At 44.6% G+C, this 18705-nt stretch overlaps 2 protein-coding genes across 7 annotated transcripts in view; both read left to right on the top strand.

Moving 5' to 3' along the window:
* Nucleotides 1–1549: 1549 nt before the first annotated feature.
* Nucleotides 1550–15511, top strand: ZDHHC4 (zinc finger DHHC-type palmitoyltransferase 4). Of its 6 annotated transcripts, none has more exons than XM_007186746.3 (8): nt 1550–1634; nt 2120–2287; nt 2932–3055; nt 4652–4725; nt 5223–5401; nt 7638–7763; nt 9633–9877; nt 15163–15511. In XM_007186746.3, exons 2-8 carry the CDS (start codon nt 2229–2231, stop codon nt 15451–15453), a joined length of 1098 nt encoding a protein of 365 aa, XP_007186808.2. In that variant the 5' UTR covers nt 1550–1634; nt 2120–2228; the 3' UTR covers nt 15454–15511. The 6 variants fall into 6 exon arrangements, with proteins under 6 accessions (XP_007186808.2, XP_057385939.1, XP_057385935.1 ...); XM_057529952.1 differs by having other exon boundaries at nt 1593–1634; nt 2158–2287; XM_057529956.1 differs by lacking the exon at nt 2120–2287 and having other exon boundaries at nt 1553–1634.
* A 1450-nt stretch (nt 15512–16961) lies between these two features.
* Nucleotides 16962–18705, top strand: part of INTS15 (integrator complex subunit 15) — a 10384-nt gene continuing 8640 nt past the window's right edge. The window contains 2 exon segments of the mRNA XM_007186752.2: nt 16962–17451; nt 17896–18117. Of these exon segments, the coding sequence (XP_007186814.2) occupies nt 17260–17451; nt 17896–18117 (414 nt within the window). The 5' untranslated portion in view covers nt 16962–17259.

Raw genomic sequence — 18705 nt, 5'->3', positions numbered from 1 at the left:
AAAGCAAGATGTAGAACCATTATGTATAAGATAATGCTATTTCGGTAAACAAATAATTATAAATGTGTATGTACACTCTAGAATGTAAACTATGACGTTCAGGGATTTTTCTGTTTTATTGCTATGTTCCCAGTGCCTAAAACAGTGCCTGGCATATACTGTGTACTCAATACATATTTGTGTAATAAGTAAATATGTATAACTGTATAAAAGAGTTATGGAAGATAACACACTAAATAAGTGATTAATCCTGCCAAGGGACTGAGATTTGGGAGGGGTGATGGTCAAGGGAGGTTTCTGGTTTTGTTTTGTATAGTTTGACTCTTTTACAAGGAGAACACAATATTGTATTACTTGCATAAATTTTAAGAAATGAAAGAAAAGCAGTCCAGCGCAGAACACCACAGGTAATCAAACGAAGATTTAAAGTTAGGCTCAACTGAAACCATCCAGAGAAAAAAATGAATGGGGTTAAAACTAAAATTCGGCATTTATGAGTGAGGAAAGCTAATCAAAATACTTAACCACCAACCAGCTCAGAACTAACCAGCAGGGTGAGGAGTCAGCGGGAGACGCTGATGAGGTCCAGTCACTCTGCATACGTGATGAGGCTGCATCCATAACCACACTCCTCCCTGGTGGTATCACATTTTCTGATTTTGGGGTTTTGTTTTTCAACTCTGTGTCCACAAGTTCGTGAAGGCCTTTCACACAATGTATCAGAAAGTGCCCAGCTTGATAAGTTTTTTAAAAAGGAAAAAAAAAAAAAAAGAATTATGAAGCTGTAAGCTGGGTAGGTAGCAAAGACCGGAAAAGAGAAGCGCTTTAATGCCAGTGTTTGGAGATCACAGACATTTCCCCTCAAAAGGAGGATAGGCCTGGCTCAAGTTACAGACAGGTTTTCAGAGGCATCGAGAATAGACTGGTCTCAGCGGATTCAGAGGCGTTCAGGGTAAAAGGGACACCCCACAGGGGACCTGTCAATGCTATGTTTGGAAGCAGCTTTTCTCCAGGTTCAACTATCATTAAACAGCCTTCCTTCTTATCCTCTAGGTTTGGAGTCAAACAATCGTCATGTTCCCAGGGGCAGGATGTTCAGAGGTGTTCTGAGACAGCAGGAGCAAAGACACTGGAACGGTTCAGACAGGTCCCAACGGTGTGACTGGCAGAAAGCAAAGCGAACTCTGTCCACCACTAAGACACAGGGTATGAGCCCCTAGGTGTGCCTGCCCTGGGCCGCCCGGGGTCGCTGCTCGGCTGGGAGCCGAGCCATGACTGGGCTCTACCCAGGCCGGTGGGCGGCTCGTCCGCTTCACAACACCGGCGTCCTCGCCCGCACCAGGCCTGGGACAGTCTCTTTGTAAGATTTCTGGCAACGGCTCTATAAAGCTGGACCTCCCGGCCGTCAGACTTGACCACATTCTGGAGGAGCCAAGGCGGGAAGCGAGAGACTACTCCGAGGGTGCAGAACACGAGCGGCAGCCCCACACCCCCCTCAGCTGTCCGCGCGCACTTCCGCCGGAAGTCGGCCTGGCCGACGGCGGCGCGTGATGACGTCACGGCTCCGCCGGAAGTCTGGGGACGCGCCCTAGACGCGCGGATCAGGTGCAGCTGGCGGTAGACAGGTCTCGGCGGTAAGTCCGCCTCCGCTGGCCTATTAGACAACCGGGCTGGCACGGGGCCCTTCGTCTCCCTGTCTGACCCGCCCTTCCCCCTTGTGTATGGAGCTGCAGCCCCACCTCCACCCCTCCCGGCGCACAGACACCCCCAGTGTCCCCTCCGATCTTTCTGCACCCCCCCATCCGCCCAACCCCGGTTTCGGCTCCCGGGGAAAGCTCCGGCCAGGCCCACCCGCTGGGATCTGAGGACGGAGAGTAGCCTCGGGAATGCTCTTCTGTCGGGTCCCCAGCGTGGGCTCCTCAGGTATAGGGATAAACACCGAGATCCAAGGCTCCCGGGTTATTTCTTCCCAATGAGCTTTTTGTCTAGGAATCTTACAGCCCCGTTCACCCTGCGGGGTCTCAACACCCCTTGACTTCCAAATTCTTTTACACAATGTATTCCGCCCCTGACTCCTAGCCTATCATATTATGTGAGGGTTGAATTGATGTCTCTGCAGCCAGATCCAGCTTCCTAGAGGAGCCATGTCTCCTGCAGCTTTGGGTGCCACCTGTTGTGCCAGGCGCATGCCGCTGAACAAGAGGAGATGCCGTTTGGATTCTCCGTGAATGTTCGGAGGAGGAATGCCCGAGCTGCCGGCTGAAAACTATCTAAACAAAAGAAATATGTAGGCTGGGGACCCTGAATCACCTCGTGAGAATTGCTGCTCTTTCTTTCCTCTGTCTTATCTCGTGAGGAGTTTCTAGTTTGGTTATCTTAATTGGAAGTTCTGCCCAGAACCATATCTGCCAAGGCCAAAAGTAACCATTTCCAGTTTCTTAATACAGGCTTGTGTGTGGACTCTGGTCCCCCTGGGTGATCCCTGAGTGTTGTGGTCACTGCCCTGGAGGGATCTTCATAGGACAGCACGCCTGATCCTGGCTGGGGGCCCCTGAGTGCCTCTGGTGGATGCTTGTTCCAAGAGCAATGTCAGTAGATTCTTTTGGGTACATTCATATCAATGTCATTGTGAATATTTATATTCAGGGGAGTAAAAGACTGATTTATCGCTGTGGGAGGGAAGGGGGATGCATTTTGCATATTCTTCCCCACTTATTTTGGGATTTGCAGGCAGGAGATGCCACAAGGCAGACCACAGTGGTTTGATTAGGAAACTTTTGAAGGGTGACCAGGTGGGAAGCCCCACTGAGAGGCAATTTGTGCTTGAAGGATGAAGAATTCTGTGTGGAGTCACTTAGGGAATTGATGTCTGAGAATATGCATTGGACTATATCCCTCAGTAATAATCACACTCTTTCTGTTCCTTTGTAGCCCCAGGATGGACTTTCTGGTTCTCTTCTTGTTCTACTTGGCTTTTATGCTGATTGGTGTTGTTACGATCTGCATCTGCTCGAAAACCCATTGCTTGAAAGGCCTGGTCAGAAGAGGAGCACAGGTAACAGTGATGGTTGGAGACCACGGGATTTTGAATACCACTGGTCTAAAAGGCTCACCAGTTTTCTGTCAGAACAAAAAAGAGATGCCATTTTTTATTCGTTCGTTCACTTGTTCTTTCATTTATGGCACTTGCAGTGTATTTGAAAGTCTCTATCTTTCTGTTTTTGTTTTTGTTGCTGTTGAAAGTAATCTTTTTTTAAAAAATTTATTTAATTTATTTATTTTCCTTTTTTTTGGGCTGTGTCGGGTCTTAGTTGCGGCACACAGGATCTTTGTTGAGGTATGCGGGATCTCTTCGTTCCGGTGCTTGGGCTTCTCTCTAGTTGCAGCGCTCAGACTTCTCTCTAGTTGTGGTGCGTGGGTTTTCTCTCTCTAGTCGTGGCACACGGGCTCCAGAGCACGTGGGCTCTGTAGTTTGCAGCACGCGGGCTCTCTCGTTGAGGCTCGTGTGCTCAATAGTTGTGGCACGTGGGCTTCCTTGCCCCGGGGCATGTGGGATGTTAGTTCCCCGACCAGGGATTGAACCCTCATCCCCTGCATGAAGGTGGATTCTTTACCACTGGACCACCAGGGAAGTCCCGAAAGTAATCTTTTTTTTTTTTTTTTTTTTTTATAATTACAAACTGTGATAAGTGCTTTTTTTTTTTTTTTTTTAAGGATTTTCTTTTTAATTAATTAATTAATTTATTTTTGTCTGTATTGGGTCTTCGGTTCGTGCGAGGGCTTTCTCCAGTTGCGGCAAGCGGGGGCCACTCTTCATCGCGGTGCGGGGACCGCTCTTCATCGCGGTGCGCGGGCCTTTCTCCATCGCGGCCCCTCCCGTTGCGGGGCACAGGCTCCAGACGCGCAGGCTCAGCAATTGTGGCTCACGGGCCCAGCTGCTCCGTGGCATGTGGGATCTTCCCAGACCAGGGCTCGAACCCGTGTCCCCTGCATTAGCAGGCAGATTCTCAACCACTGCGCCACCAGGGAAGCCCCCGAAAGTAATCTTTTGATGATGCTTTAAGAGAAGATAGCATTCTCAAGGTTGGCTGTTTTTCTCTAGAGTTGATGCCTGTAATTGGGCATGGATGTGAGCGGTGACTGCCTGGAGGGGCCTGATGGGTGAAACTGGGGGTAGTGTGAGTAGAAAGCTGAACATCGGGCTACCCACACTCCTCCAGGGATCAAAGTGAGCAGAATTAGGGTGAGCAGCCTTGGGAAGGTGTTGGCCTGGTGGGGGGACCTGGGCTAATGCTCTGTGATCTGGAGGTAGACTCTGGAACCTAGGATTGAACCCAAGGCAGGGAAAGGCTACATTAACAGTTCACATCAGCATTACCTGATCCAGCCCCTCTGCTCACCTCCCTTTGCCTGAAGACCCAGACTTAGTGCCTTGTTTGGGGTCAGGATGGAAATGGAGGAGTTGACATCAAAGGAAGGCCAGCTGAGGGAAGCCCACCTCTTTATTCTCACTTAAATCTCTTCTCTGCTCACATGCAGAAACATGCCTTTATATCACCAATATTGCTGGCTAAAAGTGAAGCATCTAATTTGTTTAGGAGTGGGGAGAAAGAGAAATGAAACTGAACCTTTCTCTTTTCTTTTGTTTCAGATATTTTCATATATAATTCCAGAATGCCTTCGGAGAGCCATGCTAAGATTTCTTCATTACCTCTTCCATACACGGTATTTATATTTCAGAGTTTAAGTATTATCTTCTTTTCTGTTTCGATGGTTAACTGTTGCTGTCCTCTAGCTCTAGGAGGTTCCTTGTTTGTTTCCAGTGTGATACAGGGAGGGATGCTGGAGGGATCAAGAGTCCTGGGTTCAGAACCTTTACTGACAGATAATCTGCCTTTTATCTCTGGGGATTTGACATATCTAATTTTAAGTATCAATACTTAAAGAATGGGAAAGTATTGGCATGCATTTCTGTAAAAAATATATACTGATACTGAGACCTCAATTCCCAACAAAGATGATGATTATAATAGATAACATTTATTGAGTACTTACTATGTGGTAGGCACTAGGTGAAATGTTTCACATGATTTCTAATGTAATTCTTACTGTTGTCTCAAACCCAAAGGAAGTGGTTGTCCGTTGGTTCACCTTCTGTAGTGTGGTGTGATTTTTTCACAGAGAAGCCTCTGTGAACAAGTCATGTACCTGTGTCCTTTCAGAAACCACACCTTTGTTATCCTGCATCTCATCTTGCAAGGGATGGTTTATACTGAATACACCTGGGAAATATTTGGCCTCTGTCAAGAGCTGGAGTTCTCCTTGAATTACCTTTTTCTGCCTTATCTGCTGCTGATTGTAAATCTGGTTTTTTTTGCCCTAAGTTGTGAAACAAACCCTGGTAAGTTGAGGCTCTTAGTATAGAAAATGGTGACAGATCAACTGTCTGTCTCACTGACAGTGCTACAAACGAATAGTGATCCCTCCAAGGGCTTTGGGAAAAATTTGATATGTAGGGTTTGCATGATCTTTCAGTTTTAAATGTTTTCTAGTTTTATTTTTTCTTCTTTGTCCCACAGACTATTTAGAACTATTTAAACATTATCACTTAATTGTGTTATATACAGAGCTTGCAGTCTATATGATACTGTTTCTTTTAAAGTTGTTACTGTTATTTGCATTATGCCCAGGCATGTGGTCAGTTTCTGTAAATGATCCACGTGTTCTTGAAAAGAGTATTGTATTTTCTAGTTCTTGGGCACAGGCAACCATATAAGTCCATTAGATCAAGATGTTATGTTCAGATTTTTTATATTCATACTAATATTTTTGTTTGATTACTGAGAGAGGTATGTGATCTCATTCTGATGGTAGATTTGACAGATTTTTCCTTCACATATTTTGAAGCTATTATATGTGTGTGTGTGTGTACAATAGTTATATATACTCATATTAGATGTATTCAAGTTTAGAATTAGTATTATCTCTTGAATCTTTTTTCAAAATACAATGAGCCTCTTTGTTACTAGTAATACTCTTTGCTCTCAAGTCTCCTTTGTCTGATACTAATATTTATTATTACACTGTTTTTAGATATATACTTGCTTGGTATATTTTTCCCATCCACTTATTTTAATAAATTTATTTATTTATTTATTTTAAATTTTTGGCTGCGTTGGGTCTTCGTTGCTGCGCGCGGGCTTTCTCTAGGTGCGGTGAGCGGGGGCTACTCTTCATTGCGGTGCACGGGCTTCTCACTGCAGTGGCTTCTCTTGTTGCAGAGCACGGGCTCTAGCTGCGCAGGCTCAGTAGTTGTGATGCATGGGCTTAACTTACTCCGCAGCATGTGGGATCTTCCCCCACCAGGGCTCGAACCTGTGTCTCCTGCATTAGCAGGTGGATTCTTAACCACTGCACCACCAGGGAAGTCCCCATCCACTTATTTTAATCTTTTCTATCCTTGAAGGACCAAATGTCCATGAATTAATGAACAGATAAATAAAATGCGATATACCTATTTGATGGAATGTTATTCAACCATAAGGAGGAATGAAGTACTTATGCATCCTATAACATGGGTGAGCCTTGGAAACATTATGCTCAATGAAAGAAGCCAGATACAAAAGACCACATATTGTATGATTCCATTTATATGAAGTATCCAAAAAAGGCAAGTCCATAGAGACAGAGAATCGATTAGCAGTTGCCAGGGGTTGTGGGATTAGAGAGAAGTGGAGAATGACTGCTGAAAGGATTTCGTTTTGGGGTGATGAAAGTGTTCTCAAGTTGAGTGTGGTGGTGGTGGTACAACTCTGTGACTATAAAAACCACTGAATGGGGGCTTCCCTGTGGGTGCAGTGGTTAAGAGCCCGCCTGCCAATGCAGGGGACACGGGTTTGAGCCGTGGTCTGGGAAGACTCCACATGCCGCGGAGCAACTAAGCCCGTGCACCACAACTACTGAGCCCGTGTGCCACAACTACTGAGCCCACATGCCACAACTACTGAGACCGCATGCCACAACTACTGAGCCCGCATGCCACAACTACTGAGCCCACGTGCCACAACTACTGAGCCCACGTGCCACAACTACTGAGACCGCGTGCCACAACTACTGAGACCGCATGCCACAACTACTGAGCCCACATGCCACAACTACTGAGCCCGCACACCACAACTACTGAGCCCTGCACCACAACAACTGAGCCCACATGCCACAACTACTGAGCCCGTGTGCCACAACTACTGAGCCTATGCACCACAACTACTGAAGCCCGTGCACCTAGAGCCTGTGCTCCGCGATAAGAGAAGCCACCACAATGAGAAACCCGCGCACCTCAACGAAGAGTAGACCCTGCTCGCCACAACTGGAGAAAGCCTGCGAGCAGCAATGAAGACCCAATGCAGCCAAAAATAAATAATAAATAACTTAATTAATTAAAAATAAAAACCATTGGATGGTACACTTTAAACGGGTGAATTGGGTTTATGAACTATATCTCAAAGCTGTTAATTTAAAAAATAAATTATTTGGAATATTAAATACAGCAGTTTTAGTTGTGCTTTGCCAGGACAGATTGTGTGAACATCTGGTCCACTGTATTGCTCGAAACTGACACTTGTCCTTCCTTTTTTCAGGTACCATAACAAAAGCAAATGAATTACTGTTTCTTCAAGTTTATGAATTTGATGAAGGGATGTTCCCAAAGAACATGAGGTGTTCTACTTGTGGTTTAAGGAAACCAGCGCGATCCAAGCACTGCAGTGAGTCTGGTTCTGGCCCCTCCAGCTCTGCCCTCGCACAGCGGACAAGTGGGCTTCGTCTGTAAGGGAATGTTACATAAATCTAGAAGCAGGGCCATTTGACCTCCAGACATGAGGTGGCCTCTGCTGGTTGGGGATAGTTAGATAGTGGTTTCTTTGAGATGCCTAGAGGTGAGGTCTTATGTTCTCCTGTAGTGGGTAACCTTCAGCTCTGGGCAAAATAGCCCTTCCTTTGCCACGTGGCAGTGCTTGCTGCTCAAGAGATGTTTCTGTAAGATGTTGTGTTTGCAGACTTCAGTCCTGGCAGAGGCTACTCTTCTGGGCAGTGGCCAAGATTCTAGATTAGTGCTGTCCAACAAAAATATAATGTGAGCCACCGATGTGATTTAAAATTTTCTAGTAGCCATGTTGCAAAAGTAAAAAGAAATAGGAAAAATTTATTTTAATTATATGTCCCTTAAGATATCTAAAATACCATTTTAACATGTAATCAGTATAAAAATATCATTCGTGGATTCTTTTTTTTTTTAAACTTTTGGGTTTATTATTTATTTATTTATTTTTATTTATGGCTGTGTTGGTCTTCGTCTCTGTGCGAGGGCTTTCTCTAGTTGCGGCAAGCGGGGGCCACTCTTCATCGCGGTGCGCGGGCCTCTCACTGTCGCGGCCTCTCTTGTTGCGGAGCACAGGCTCCAGATGCGCAGGCTCAGTAATTGTGGCTCACGGGCCCAGTTGCTCCGCGGTATGTGGGGTCTTCCCAGACCAGGGCTTGAACCCGTGTCCCCTGCATTGGCAGGCGGATTCTCAACCACTGCGCCACCAGGGAAGCCCCCTCGTGGATTTTTTTATATTCTCTTTTCATACTAATTCCTTGCAATTCCGTGTTTTTTACATTTACAGTACATCTCAATCAATAGACACTAAATTTTTATTGGAAATTCTTGATCTGTATTTAGATTTCATAAAATTTATAGTTGGAAGAGCTGATTCACATACCGAAGCTATTCTAGACATTCTTAAAAGTTTTTCAATGACTGAATCAGTACCAAAACATCATTTTTCTTGGGACTTCCTTGGTGGCACAGTGGTTAAGAATCCACCTGCCAATGCAGGGGATACGGATTCGAGCCCTGGTCCAGAAAGATCCCACACGCCACAGACCAGCTAAACCCATGTGCCACAACTACTGAGCCTGCGCTCTAGAGCCTGTGAGCCACAACTACTGAGCTCGCGTGCCACAACTACTGAAGCCCACACGCCTGGAGCCCGTGCTCTGCAACAAGAGAAGCCATAGCAATGAGGAGCCCGCGCACCGCAATGAAGAGTAGCCCCCACTTAACCGCTGTTAGAGAAAGCCCGTGCACAGCAATGAAGACCCAACGCAACCAAAATAAATAAATAAATAAACAAATAAATAAATAAACCAGCATTTTTCTTTAATATCCATATCTATATGGACATAATGGTTCGTCTTTATCAGAAGAATTGATTTGACTTTAAAGCAAAAGCATCAGTTTTAAAATTATGTCCAAGTTAAGTAAGTTCACTAATTATTTTGTCATCTCAGCATTATTCACATTTATCTCAAAGGAGCAATGCATAATTGAAAAACACCTCTGCATTTATCAATATCAACAAAGTATTCTTTCAAGTTTCTCTTGTAGCCACGTTCCAAGGGCTCAGTACTCACATGTGGCTACTGTATTGGCTACTGTATTGTCCCCTTCGGTTCTGAAAGCTTGGTGACAGCAGCTGCCATTGGCACTGCCAGCTCATACTGCTAGTGTCAGCGTGTGAAACTCTCAGTAGGTGTGCATGGTGTCGTTATCAAGGATCGACGCAGGGTTGTGCCTCCCCGTTTCTGTGCAGGTGTGTGTAACCAGTGTGTGCACCGCTTTGACCATCACTGTGTGTGGGTGAACAACTGCATCGGGGCCTGGAACATCAGGTACTTCCTCTTCTACCTCTTGACGTTGACGGCCTCGGCTGCCACCATGGCTGTGGTGAGCACCGTGTTTCTGGTCCAGCTGGTGATGGTGTCGGACTTGTACCTGGAGCCTTACGTCGATGACTTTGGACACTTGCAGGTGGTTGACACTGTCTTTGTTATTCAGGTAATTAATATTCAGGTAATTATGTTGTGGGCTGTATGTTTCTGACTTCAGGTTTCAAAATTGGAAAAAGGGCATTTGTTTTCTGAGTCAAAACGTGAAGGCATTCCTTTTTAAAAAATTGATATATAATTTTTAAAAATCGATATATAATTCCCACACCATAAGATTCACCCTTTTAAAGCATACAGTTCAGTGGTTTTAATATATTCACAGAACCACGTAACCATCACCACAGTCTAATTTCAGAACATCTCACCATCCACAAAAGAAACTCTTATCTACTAGCAGTCACTCCCCATTCCCTTTTTCCCCAGACCCAGGCAGCCACCAGTTTACTTTCTGTCTTTATGGGTTTGCCTTTTCTGGTCGTTTCACATAAATGGAATCATACAATATGTAGCCTTTTGAGCTGGTTTCTTTCACTTAGCATAGTATGTTCAAAGCTTATTCATGTTGTAGCATGAATCAGTGCTTCATTCCTTTTTATGGCTAAATAACATTCCGTTGTAATCATTTGAGGAACCACCAGACTGATTTCCAAAACATTTGCATCATTTACATTCCCACCAGCAATCTATGAAGGTTCTAATTTCTCCACATTCTTAACAATACTTGTTATTATCTTTTTTTTTTTATTATAGCCATATAGTGGGTATGAAGTGATACGTTACTGTGGTTTGATTTGCATTTACCCTAATGACTAATGATATTGAGCATCTTTTCATGTGCTTATTGGCCATTAGTATATCTTCTTTGGAGAAGAAAGTTTAAGGAAGAAGCAGCTCGTTTTTATTTGGGTTGTCTTTTATTCTTATGTTGCAAGAGTTCTTTTTTATATTCTGGACACTTGACCCTTATCAGATACATGATGTGCAAATATTTTCTCCCATTCTGTTGGTTGTCTTTTCACTTTTTTGATAGTTTTCTTTGAAGCACAGAAGTTTTAAATTTTGATGTTCAATTTATTTTTTTCTTTCGTTGCTTTTGCTGTAGTGTCGTAGCTAAGAAATCATTGCTTAATCCAAGATCATGAAGGTTTACACTTAAATATTCTTTAAAGTATTTTATAATTTTAGCTCTTATATTTAGGTCTTTGATCATTTTGAGTTAATTTTTATACATTGTGTTTGGTAAGGTTCCAACTTTATTCTTTAGTTTGTGGATATCCAGTTGTTCCAGCATCATTTATTGAAAAGACTATTATTCTTTGCCCATTAATTTACCGTAATGTAAAAGTCAAAGCCATTCTTTAAAAACTCATTTGATTGCTAAAAGATTTCTATTTCATTTATGGGAAATGGCTTATGAGCAGTCTTTTTTTAGGTAACTGCCTAATTCTCCTTGAGTGTTTTTTTTCCTTTTGTTTAAAAGAAAATAAAATGAGCAAGTGGGATGTATTAAGTGAATGCAAGGTTGGTTCAATATTGGGAAATTGATTAGTATCTTATACAACATTATTAAGTATTGGGAACAATGATATGATTATTTCTCTAGATGCTGAAAAGCCTTTCAAAAAATTCAATACCCATTATAATAAAAGCACTTAGAAAATAGGAATTGAAGGATATTGTCTTAATGTGATAAAATACGCACATAGTCCTAAAGCCTGCATCTTTTTAACTCTTATTTTGAAATAATGATTGATTTACAGGAGGTTACAGGAATCCTGTGCACCCCTAAGCTCCTCTCCCCATGCCAGAATCCCTATGCAATCACAGCACAAAAGCAAGAAATTGACATGGGCACAGTCCACAGTGCCAGTTATATATGTGTTCGTTTGTGTTATGTGTGTAGCTCTGTGCAGTTTGTCACATGTGTAGCTTTGAATAATTGCCACCACAACCAAGGTGCTCTTCTGTCCATCACCACAGACTCCCTGTGTTATCCCTGATACCCACATCCTCCTCCCCACATCCCTAATGCCCAGCCACCACTCATCTGTTTTCTATCTCTGTTATTATGTTATTTATTGTTACATACATGGAATCCTACAGTAGCATTTTGTGTTTGGTTTTTTTCACTCAGCACAGTTTCCTTGAAATTCATCCTAGTGGTTGCATATATCAGTAATTCATTCCTTCTTACTGCCGTATAGTTTTCCATGGTGAGAATGGATCACAGTTTGTTTAATCAGTTACCCTTTGAATGACGTTTGGGTGATTTCCAGTGTTTGGCTATCACTAATGAGGCTGCTATGAACATTGGTTTAGAAGCTGCTGTGTGAAAAGAAGTCTTCAGTGTGATTGTTGGGTTGTATGGTAAGTCCATTTTAGGTTTTGAAAAGGAGTACCACACTGTTTTGCAGAGTGCTTGTACCTTTCTACATTCTCCCCACCAGGGACGCGGGAGTAAGTGGTTTCTCTGCATCTTTGCCAGGTTTATCATTATCACTGATTTTCACTTCAGATGTTCTGATAGGTATGTCATGATACCTCCTTGTTGTTTTAACCTTGAATAGTTTTTTTTTTTTAATTAATTAATTTATTTTTGGCTGTGTTGGGTCTTCGTTTCTGTGGGAGGGCTTTCTCTAGTTGTGGCAAGCAGGGGCCACTCTTCATCACGGTGCGCGGGCCTCTCACTATCGCGGCCTCTCTTGTTGGGAGCACAGGCTCTAGACGCGCAGGCTCAGTAGTTGTGGCTCACGGGCCTAGTTGCTCCGCGGCATGTGGGATCTTCCCAGACCAGGGCTCGAACCCGTGTCCCCTGCATTGGCAGGCAGATTCTCAACCACTGCGCCACCAGGGAAGCCCCTTGAATAGTTTTTATTCTCAAGTTTTTTCCAATTATGTAAATTTGTAATCATACTGAAAAGTTAAAAGAATAACAGAGTGACTACCCATATACCTTCCACCTAGATTTTAAAATTGTTAACATTTTAATCTGTTTCCTTTCTATACGTGTGTATATATTTTTCTGTATTATTAGAAATAAGTTGGAGACGATGTTGCTTCACCCCTAAATACCTGAGCATGCATTTTTTCAGAATGTCAACGTTCTCATACGTATCTACAATTCTATTATCCCATGTAAGAAAAGTAATAATAAATCTATATACTCTCTAGCCCATATTCAGATCTCCCCATTGTTTCAAATATATCTTTTATAGCTCTTTTACCTCCTTGAACCAGATTCCATTTTATAGTTATGCATTACATTTGAATATTATGTCCTTTTATTCTAAAATAATGCCCCTGCTTTTTTTTCATTAAATTGACATTTAGCAGTCTAGTTATCTTTTAAAATGTCCCATGTTCTAGATTTTTCTTTTCCTAATTGTCATCTAATTTTTCTCTCTTTCTTTATATTAGTGTAAACTGGAAGTTAGTTCTAGAGCCTTGATTAGATTCAAGTTAAATATTTTTGGCAAAAATGCTTCCTAGGTAGGGATGTGTATTTCATAGTGCATCCCATCAGGTGACATAGGAGCAGTGAAGCCCGGGTTGATTCATTGGTTTAAGGAGGAGACCACCAGTTCCCTCCACTCGTGAAGTGCATTTTCCCCTTTGCAATGGGTAATCTTGTGTATATGGTTTTGCTTTTGTATTTAGGACTTTCTTTAGGATAGATTCCCAAGAACATAAATACTGGGTCAAAGATTGACAACATTTATAAGTCTTTCGATATATGTTGTCAAATTGCTTTTTAAAACCTGTGGTTAGAGCAGTGTGTAAGTGTTCCTTTCACTGCATCAGAGCAGGCATTGATGATGCCTGGGATGGGAAGTGCTTCTAGTTTGACAGAATATGGTTTACCCTTTTTTACAAATTACATTTCTTTCATTACTTTTGATTACTTTCCTTGTCTGTCAGTCATTTGTATATCTTTTTTGGTGAATTCTGCCCTTTAATTGTTTACCTATTTGATATTAGAATAACTTTTGATTTGAGGTCTTTGGATAATAATGGTAGTTCATTCTTGTTGTATTTGTTTTCTGTTTGTGTGTCTCATTTTTTGTTGTTTAAAAAGCTTTAGACATTCTTCCTCATCGAATCTGTCTCTTTTCTTTGTAACTTCAGTTAGCAAGTCTCGCCCATCGGGAGTTTTGATGGAGTTTTGATAAGTATCTACTTCTTTTCTGCTAACTTTCAAAAATATTGAACTGTTTCAGAATTCTTTGTCTATCATAAAAACAAACTTATAAAAATTCAAGTAGTCCAGAACTTTTAGGGGTGGGGGGAGGTGGGGGAAATAAGTGAAGGTAGTTATTCCAGTTAAAAGATGAATAAGTCCTGGGAATGTAATGTACAGCATGGTGACTGTAATTAACAATACTGTATTGTACATTTGAAAGTTGCCAGGAGAGTAGCTCGTAAAGGTTCTCAACACAGGCACACAAATTGTAACTGTGAGGTGACAGATGTGTTAACTAACGTTATTGTAATCATTTCATTATATAATATATATAATCATTATGTTGTATATTACATGCACCTTAAACTTTCATAATGTTACATTTCAATGATATCTCTATAAAGCCGGGGGTGTGGGGAGGGGGAAGAAAATTTAAAACATCTTGGACAAAAATAAAATATAAACTGGGAATTAGTCCCCTCCCCTCCCAACAGTTTCATTCTCCAGAGACAACCACTTTTATAGTTTGGTGTACATTTCAGGCTTTTTTTCTATGTTTATTTATATGGCCATACACTTTCATCGAGTTAGTTTTGTTTTTGCACAAATAGGATTCCATTGTGATTTTTGCATTTTGTCTTTCTTGTTGGGCAATATACTACCAACATCTTTTCCAAATTAGTACATAGACACTGACCTAATTTAAAGGCTCCTTGTTGTTCCATAGTATGACTATCCCAGAGTTTTACTCTTCCTCCTGGATGGACATTTAACTTGTTTCTTTTGGGAAGAGGGGCTGTCAAAATCAGTGCTACAGTGAATACCCTTGTACATGTATTTCTGGGGTCGTATTGTTTTCAGAGAGAGATTGATTCTTCTGTCCGTCTGGACTTTATGTTGATGTATGAACTAAGATCTGCATTCATTTCTCTGTTTATTTTCTGAATAGCTAACTGGCATCATCTCCTGAGTGTCCTTCCCCTTTTCCTTGAATGCACACACTTCATTTATCCCATATGAAATTCTTCCTGGGATGTTTGTCAGTGCTGTTTTTGGCTCTGATTTTGTGTTCAGTGGGTCAGATGTGTATGGAGGTGGGGGAGAGGGGAAGGCAGTTCTGAAGTGTATATGGACATGACCATGGCCGGTGGTTCCTAACCCCGACGCGTGTCACAGCCTAGCTGCCTAACGTGCTGCTTCTTCTTTGCCCCCAGTACCTGTTCCTGACCTTCCCGAGGATTGTCTTCCTGTTGGGCTTTGTCGTGGTGCTGACCTTCCTCCTGGGGAGCTACCTGTGCTTCTGTCTGTACCTGGCCGCTACCAACCAGACCACTAACGAGTGGTACAGAGGTGCCCGAGCCTGTTGCCAGCATTGCCCCCACGTGGCCTGGACCCCATCAGCAGAGCCCCAGGTTTACCGGAACATTCACTCCCGTGGGCTTTGGAGCAACCTTCGCGAGATCTTTCTACCTGCTGTCGCACATTATGAGAGAAAGAAGAAATAAGAATGGGAAGAGTGTTACTGCCTTTTAAATATAGTATATGTTTATTTATACATATGGATACTTTTTTTAAAAATTTTTATTTATTTATTTGGTTGCATTGGGTCTAAGTTGCTGCTCGTGGGCTTTCTCTAGTTGCGTCGAGCGGTGGCTTCTCTTTTTGCGGAGCACGGGCTCTAGGTGCGCGGGCTTCAGTAGTTGCGGCACACGAGCTCAGTAGTTGTGGCTCATGGGCTCTAGAGCGCAGGCTCAGTAGTTGTGGCGCATGGGCTTAGTTGCTCCGCAGCATGTGGGATCTTCCCAGACCAGGGCTCGAACCCGTGTCCCCTGCACTGGCAGGCGGATTCTTAACCACTGCGCCACTAGGGAAGTCCTGGATACTTAGTTTCTAAGCATTGGTTTATTTCTTTTTTCCCGGTTTCCGCTGTGTTTATGAATTGGCTCTCAGTAGCTAAGGAAGGGAAGGGAAAACTAGTGTTTACTGAGTGCCTAAGCCTTGCCAGGTGCCATGCTAATAAACCCTGGGGCAGAAATACCCCTTGCTCATCCTCTGTTCATTCAGGCGGCCGGAGTGGAGCATCTCTGAATTCCTGGTGCCAAGGGGCTCAAAGGTGAATTCCCAGAGGTTGCAGTTGACCTTGGTCTCCCACTGGGCTCCTGGACAGGAGGGGCCTTATGGCTGTGTCCCCTGATGTGCAGGAGGGTCTCCGTGGCTTGAAGTTGTCCCAGCTGCACCCTCTTTAATGTCCTTTCCATCTTTCCCTGGGAAAGGCCTTGGATTTTTTCATCTCCTTGACCACACCCAGCATCCTCTCCTAGGCCCACCCTCAGGCCAGAATGGACCTTTTACAGAAGGCTCATTCCTGTGGCCTCTGGCCTGCCCTCCACTGGCCTCTTGTGGCCACATTCAACTCATTTCTGCCGTTTTTAAAATCCCAGGCTAACCCCCCTGTTCATTCATTGCAGAGAGATGAATGCAGGAAAAGAGATTCATAGAAAGTGCTGAGGGTTTAGGTTTTCAGGTCTTAGTGGTCAGGAGCAGGAGACCTGATTCCTACGGCCCTCCCAGGCCAGGCGGGGCCAATCTGGAGGGGGCTGGGGAATAGGGACTCTCAGGTAGGCAGGCATCATTTGTCGTCGCAGCCCCGAGTTCAGACTAGATATAACGTTAAAGATGAACGGCTGAGGCCTGAGCCACGGCCCTGCACCACCACCCTATCCTTGGAAAAGCTCCATGAAATCACACGTGTAGGCTTTGAACGCCGCGCAGAGAAAGCAAGGGGAGCTCCGGGCGGGCCTTGCGGGGCTGGGGGGCGCGCACAAGACCTAGAGTGCGTTCGCTGGTGGATGTGGCCCCCAGCTCGGCCGCTCGGGACCCGCTCGGCGGTCGCGGGGCCCAGGGGCGGGGTTCAGGGGAGGGGCGGGGCCCTTCCGCGCCCGCGGGCCGAGCCGCCAGGGGGCGCCCTCAGGGGGCGGGCCCTCGCCACCGCCTCCGCTTGGCCCTTGCGGGCCGCCGTCGCCGCGCTCAGCATCGGCAGCCTTTCGACTCCGCGGCATCGGGTTCCCAGGGCTCTTGGTGGCGCCGGAGTCGCACACTCGGGGCGCCCGCTGGCCGCTGGCGGCGGCGGTGGCCCCCTGAGCGGGCCCGAACGGGGAGGGGGGAGCGGGCGGGCGCCGCCGCCCAGGCTCAGGGTCGGCGGGCGGAGGCCGGCTCGCGGCCTCTTTGTCTCGGCAGCGGCGGGCGCGTCCGCGGGGCCCGGGGCGGAAGTCCCGCCGCGCTCCTGGCGCCCCGGCCGCAGAGGTGGCACCATGAGCGACATCCGCCACTCGCTCCTGCGCCGCGACGCTCTCAGCGCCGCCAAGGAGGTGCTGTACCACCTGGACATCTACTTCAGCAGCCAGCTGCAGAGCGCGCCGCTGCCCATCGTGGACAAGGGCCCTGTGGAGCTGCTCGAAGAGTTCGTGTTCCAGGTGCCCAAGGAGCGCGGCGCGCAGCCCAAGGTGCGCCGGGCGGCCGGCTGCCGCGTCCCCGATAAGTAAACTCCGGCTCCTTTTTCCTTCTCGGTGACAAGCGTCGGCCAGACCACAAACGCTCTTCGGATCGGGGGCTCCGTCCTCGCCCTTGGCCTTGCTCCTTCAGCAGCAGCCAAAATGCCCGTTTTGCGGGGCTTGTGACAACCATGTCTCAATGGTGTTAAAGGAAGAGACTTTAAAGGCCTGTTACCGAGAATCTCAAACCGCTGTAGGTCATCCTGAGCCCCCTAGGGTGATGCATAATGACGTAGAATGGTATTTCTAGAGATTAACAGTAGAGAGTTCTACTCCGTGGGACCTGGGCTTTAGGGAGGTGAAAAGTTCCCTGGGGAAACCAGTGTTTTCTGTTTTCTCACTGTGTGAAATTAATAGGCTGAATTTCTCATCGCTTCTCCTGGATTTGTTTTACAGAGATTGAATTCACTTCAGGAGCTCCAACTTCTTGAAATCATGTGCAGTTATTTCCAGGAGCAAACCAAGGACTCTGTCCGGCAGATTATTTTCTCATCGCTTTTCAGCCCCCAAGGGAACAAAGCCGATGACAGCCGAATGAGCCTGTTGGGAAAGCTGGTCTCCATGGCAGTGGCTGTGTGTCGAATCCCAGTGTTGGAGTGTGCAGCTTCCTGGCTCCAGGTACGTCTCTAGAGATAGCCTTCTCCTGAGAGTCTCTGAAGAGGTGTTTCGTGTCAGCAAATTTAATTTAATTGGATTTCTAGAGAGGTCTTTTCCATATGTTATCTCCTTGATGTTCCTGCCCTGTATGCTGATACCCCACACCTATATATACACAGGTGATCACCATTCTTGAGAAAACAGTAGTTTGTAACGGTAAATGAAGGCTCCATCTTCAGAATAAGTGAAAAATCATTTTTCTTAGTTGAAAACAATAAGGTAGGATTTTGAAAACAGCTATGCATGCAGTCTCAAAGATTGGATTCTTTTTTTGTTTTAAAGGTCATTATGTGTCAAACTGTGGCAATGTTTGCTTGTTTTTTATACAGTTAGATCAGTAAACATGGGAGTTGTTCCAGGGTGCCATTTCAAAGGTGATGGCTCTTCTAATGGATATGGGCATAGGAGCCTTCTATAGTGTTTTCAAATATCTAAAAAAAAAAAAAAAAAAGTATTTGCATAGTAGACTTCGTGTTAGATAGGTTTGTTTTTTTTTTTTTTTTTTTTTTTTTTTAAAGTTTTACCAAACACATTTGGAGTACTTGATAA

This window comes from Balaenoptera acutorostrata, chromosome 15 (genome assembly GCF_949987535.1).
Source record: "Balaenoptera acutorostrata chromosome 15, mBalAcu1.1, whole genome shotgun sequence".
NCBI classification, from domain to species: Eukaryota; Metazoa; Chordata; class Mammalia; order Artiodactyla; family Balaenopteridae; genus Balaenoptera; species Balaenoptera acutorostrata.
Note: the sequence above shows the minus strand (reverse complement) of the source record. Positions and strands in the feature narration are given on the sequence as shown.

What these genes read in the sequence shown, in the direction of transcription:
- ZDHHC4 (XM_007186746.3), top strand. Translation starts at nt 2,229, where the DNA reads ATGTTCGGAGGAGGAATGCCCGAGCTGCCGGCTGAAAACTATCTAAAC. An exon ending in TGGTCAGAAGAGGAGCACAG is followed by an intron (nt 3,056 to 4,651) that starts GTAACAGTGATG and finishes CTTTTGTTTCAG; the next exon opens with ATATTTTCATATATAATTCC. An exon ending in AAGTTGTGAAACAAACCCTG is followed by an intron (nt 5,402 to 7,637) that starts GTAAGTTGAGGC and finishes TCCTTTTTTCAG; the next exon opens with GTACCATAACAAAAGCAAAT.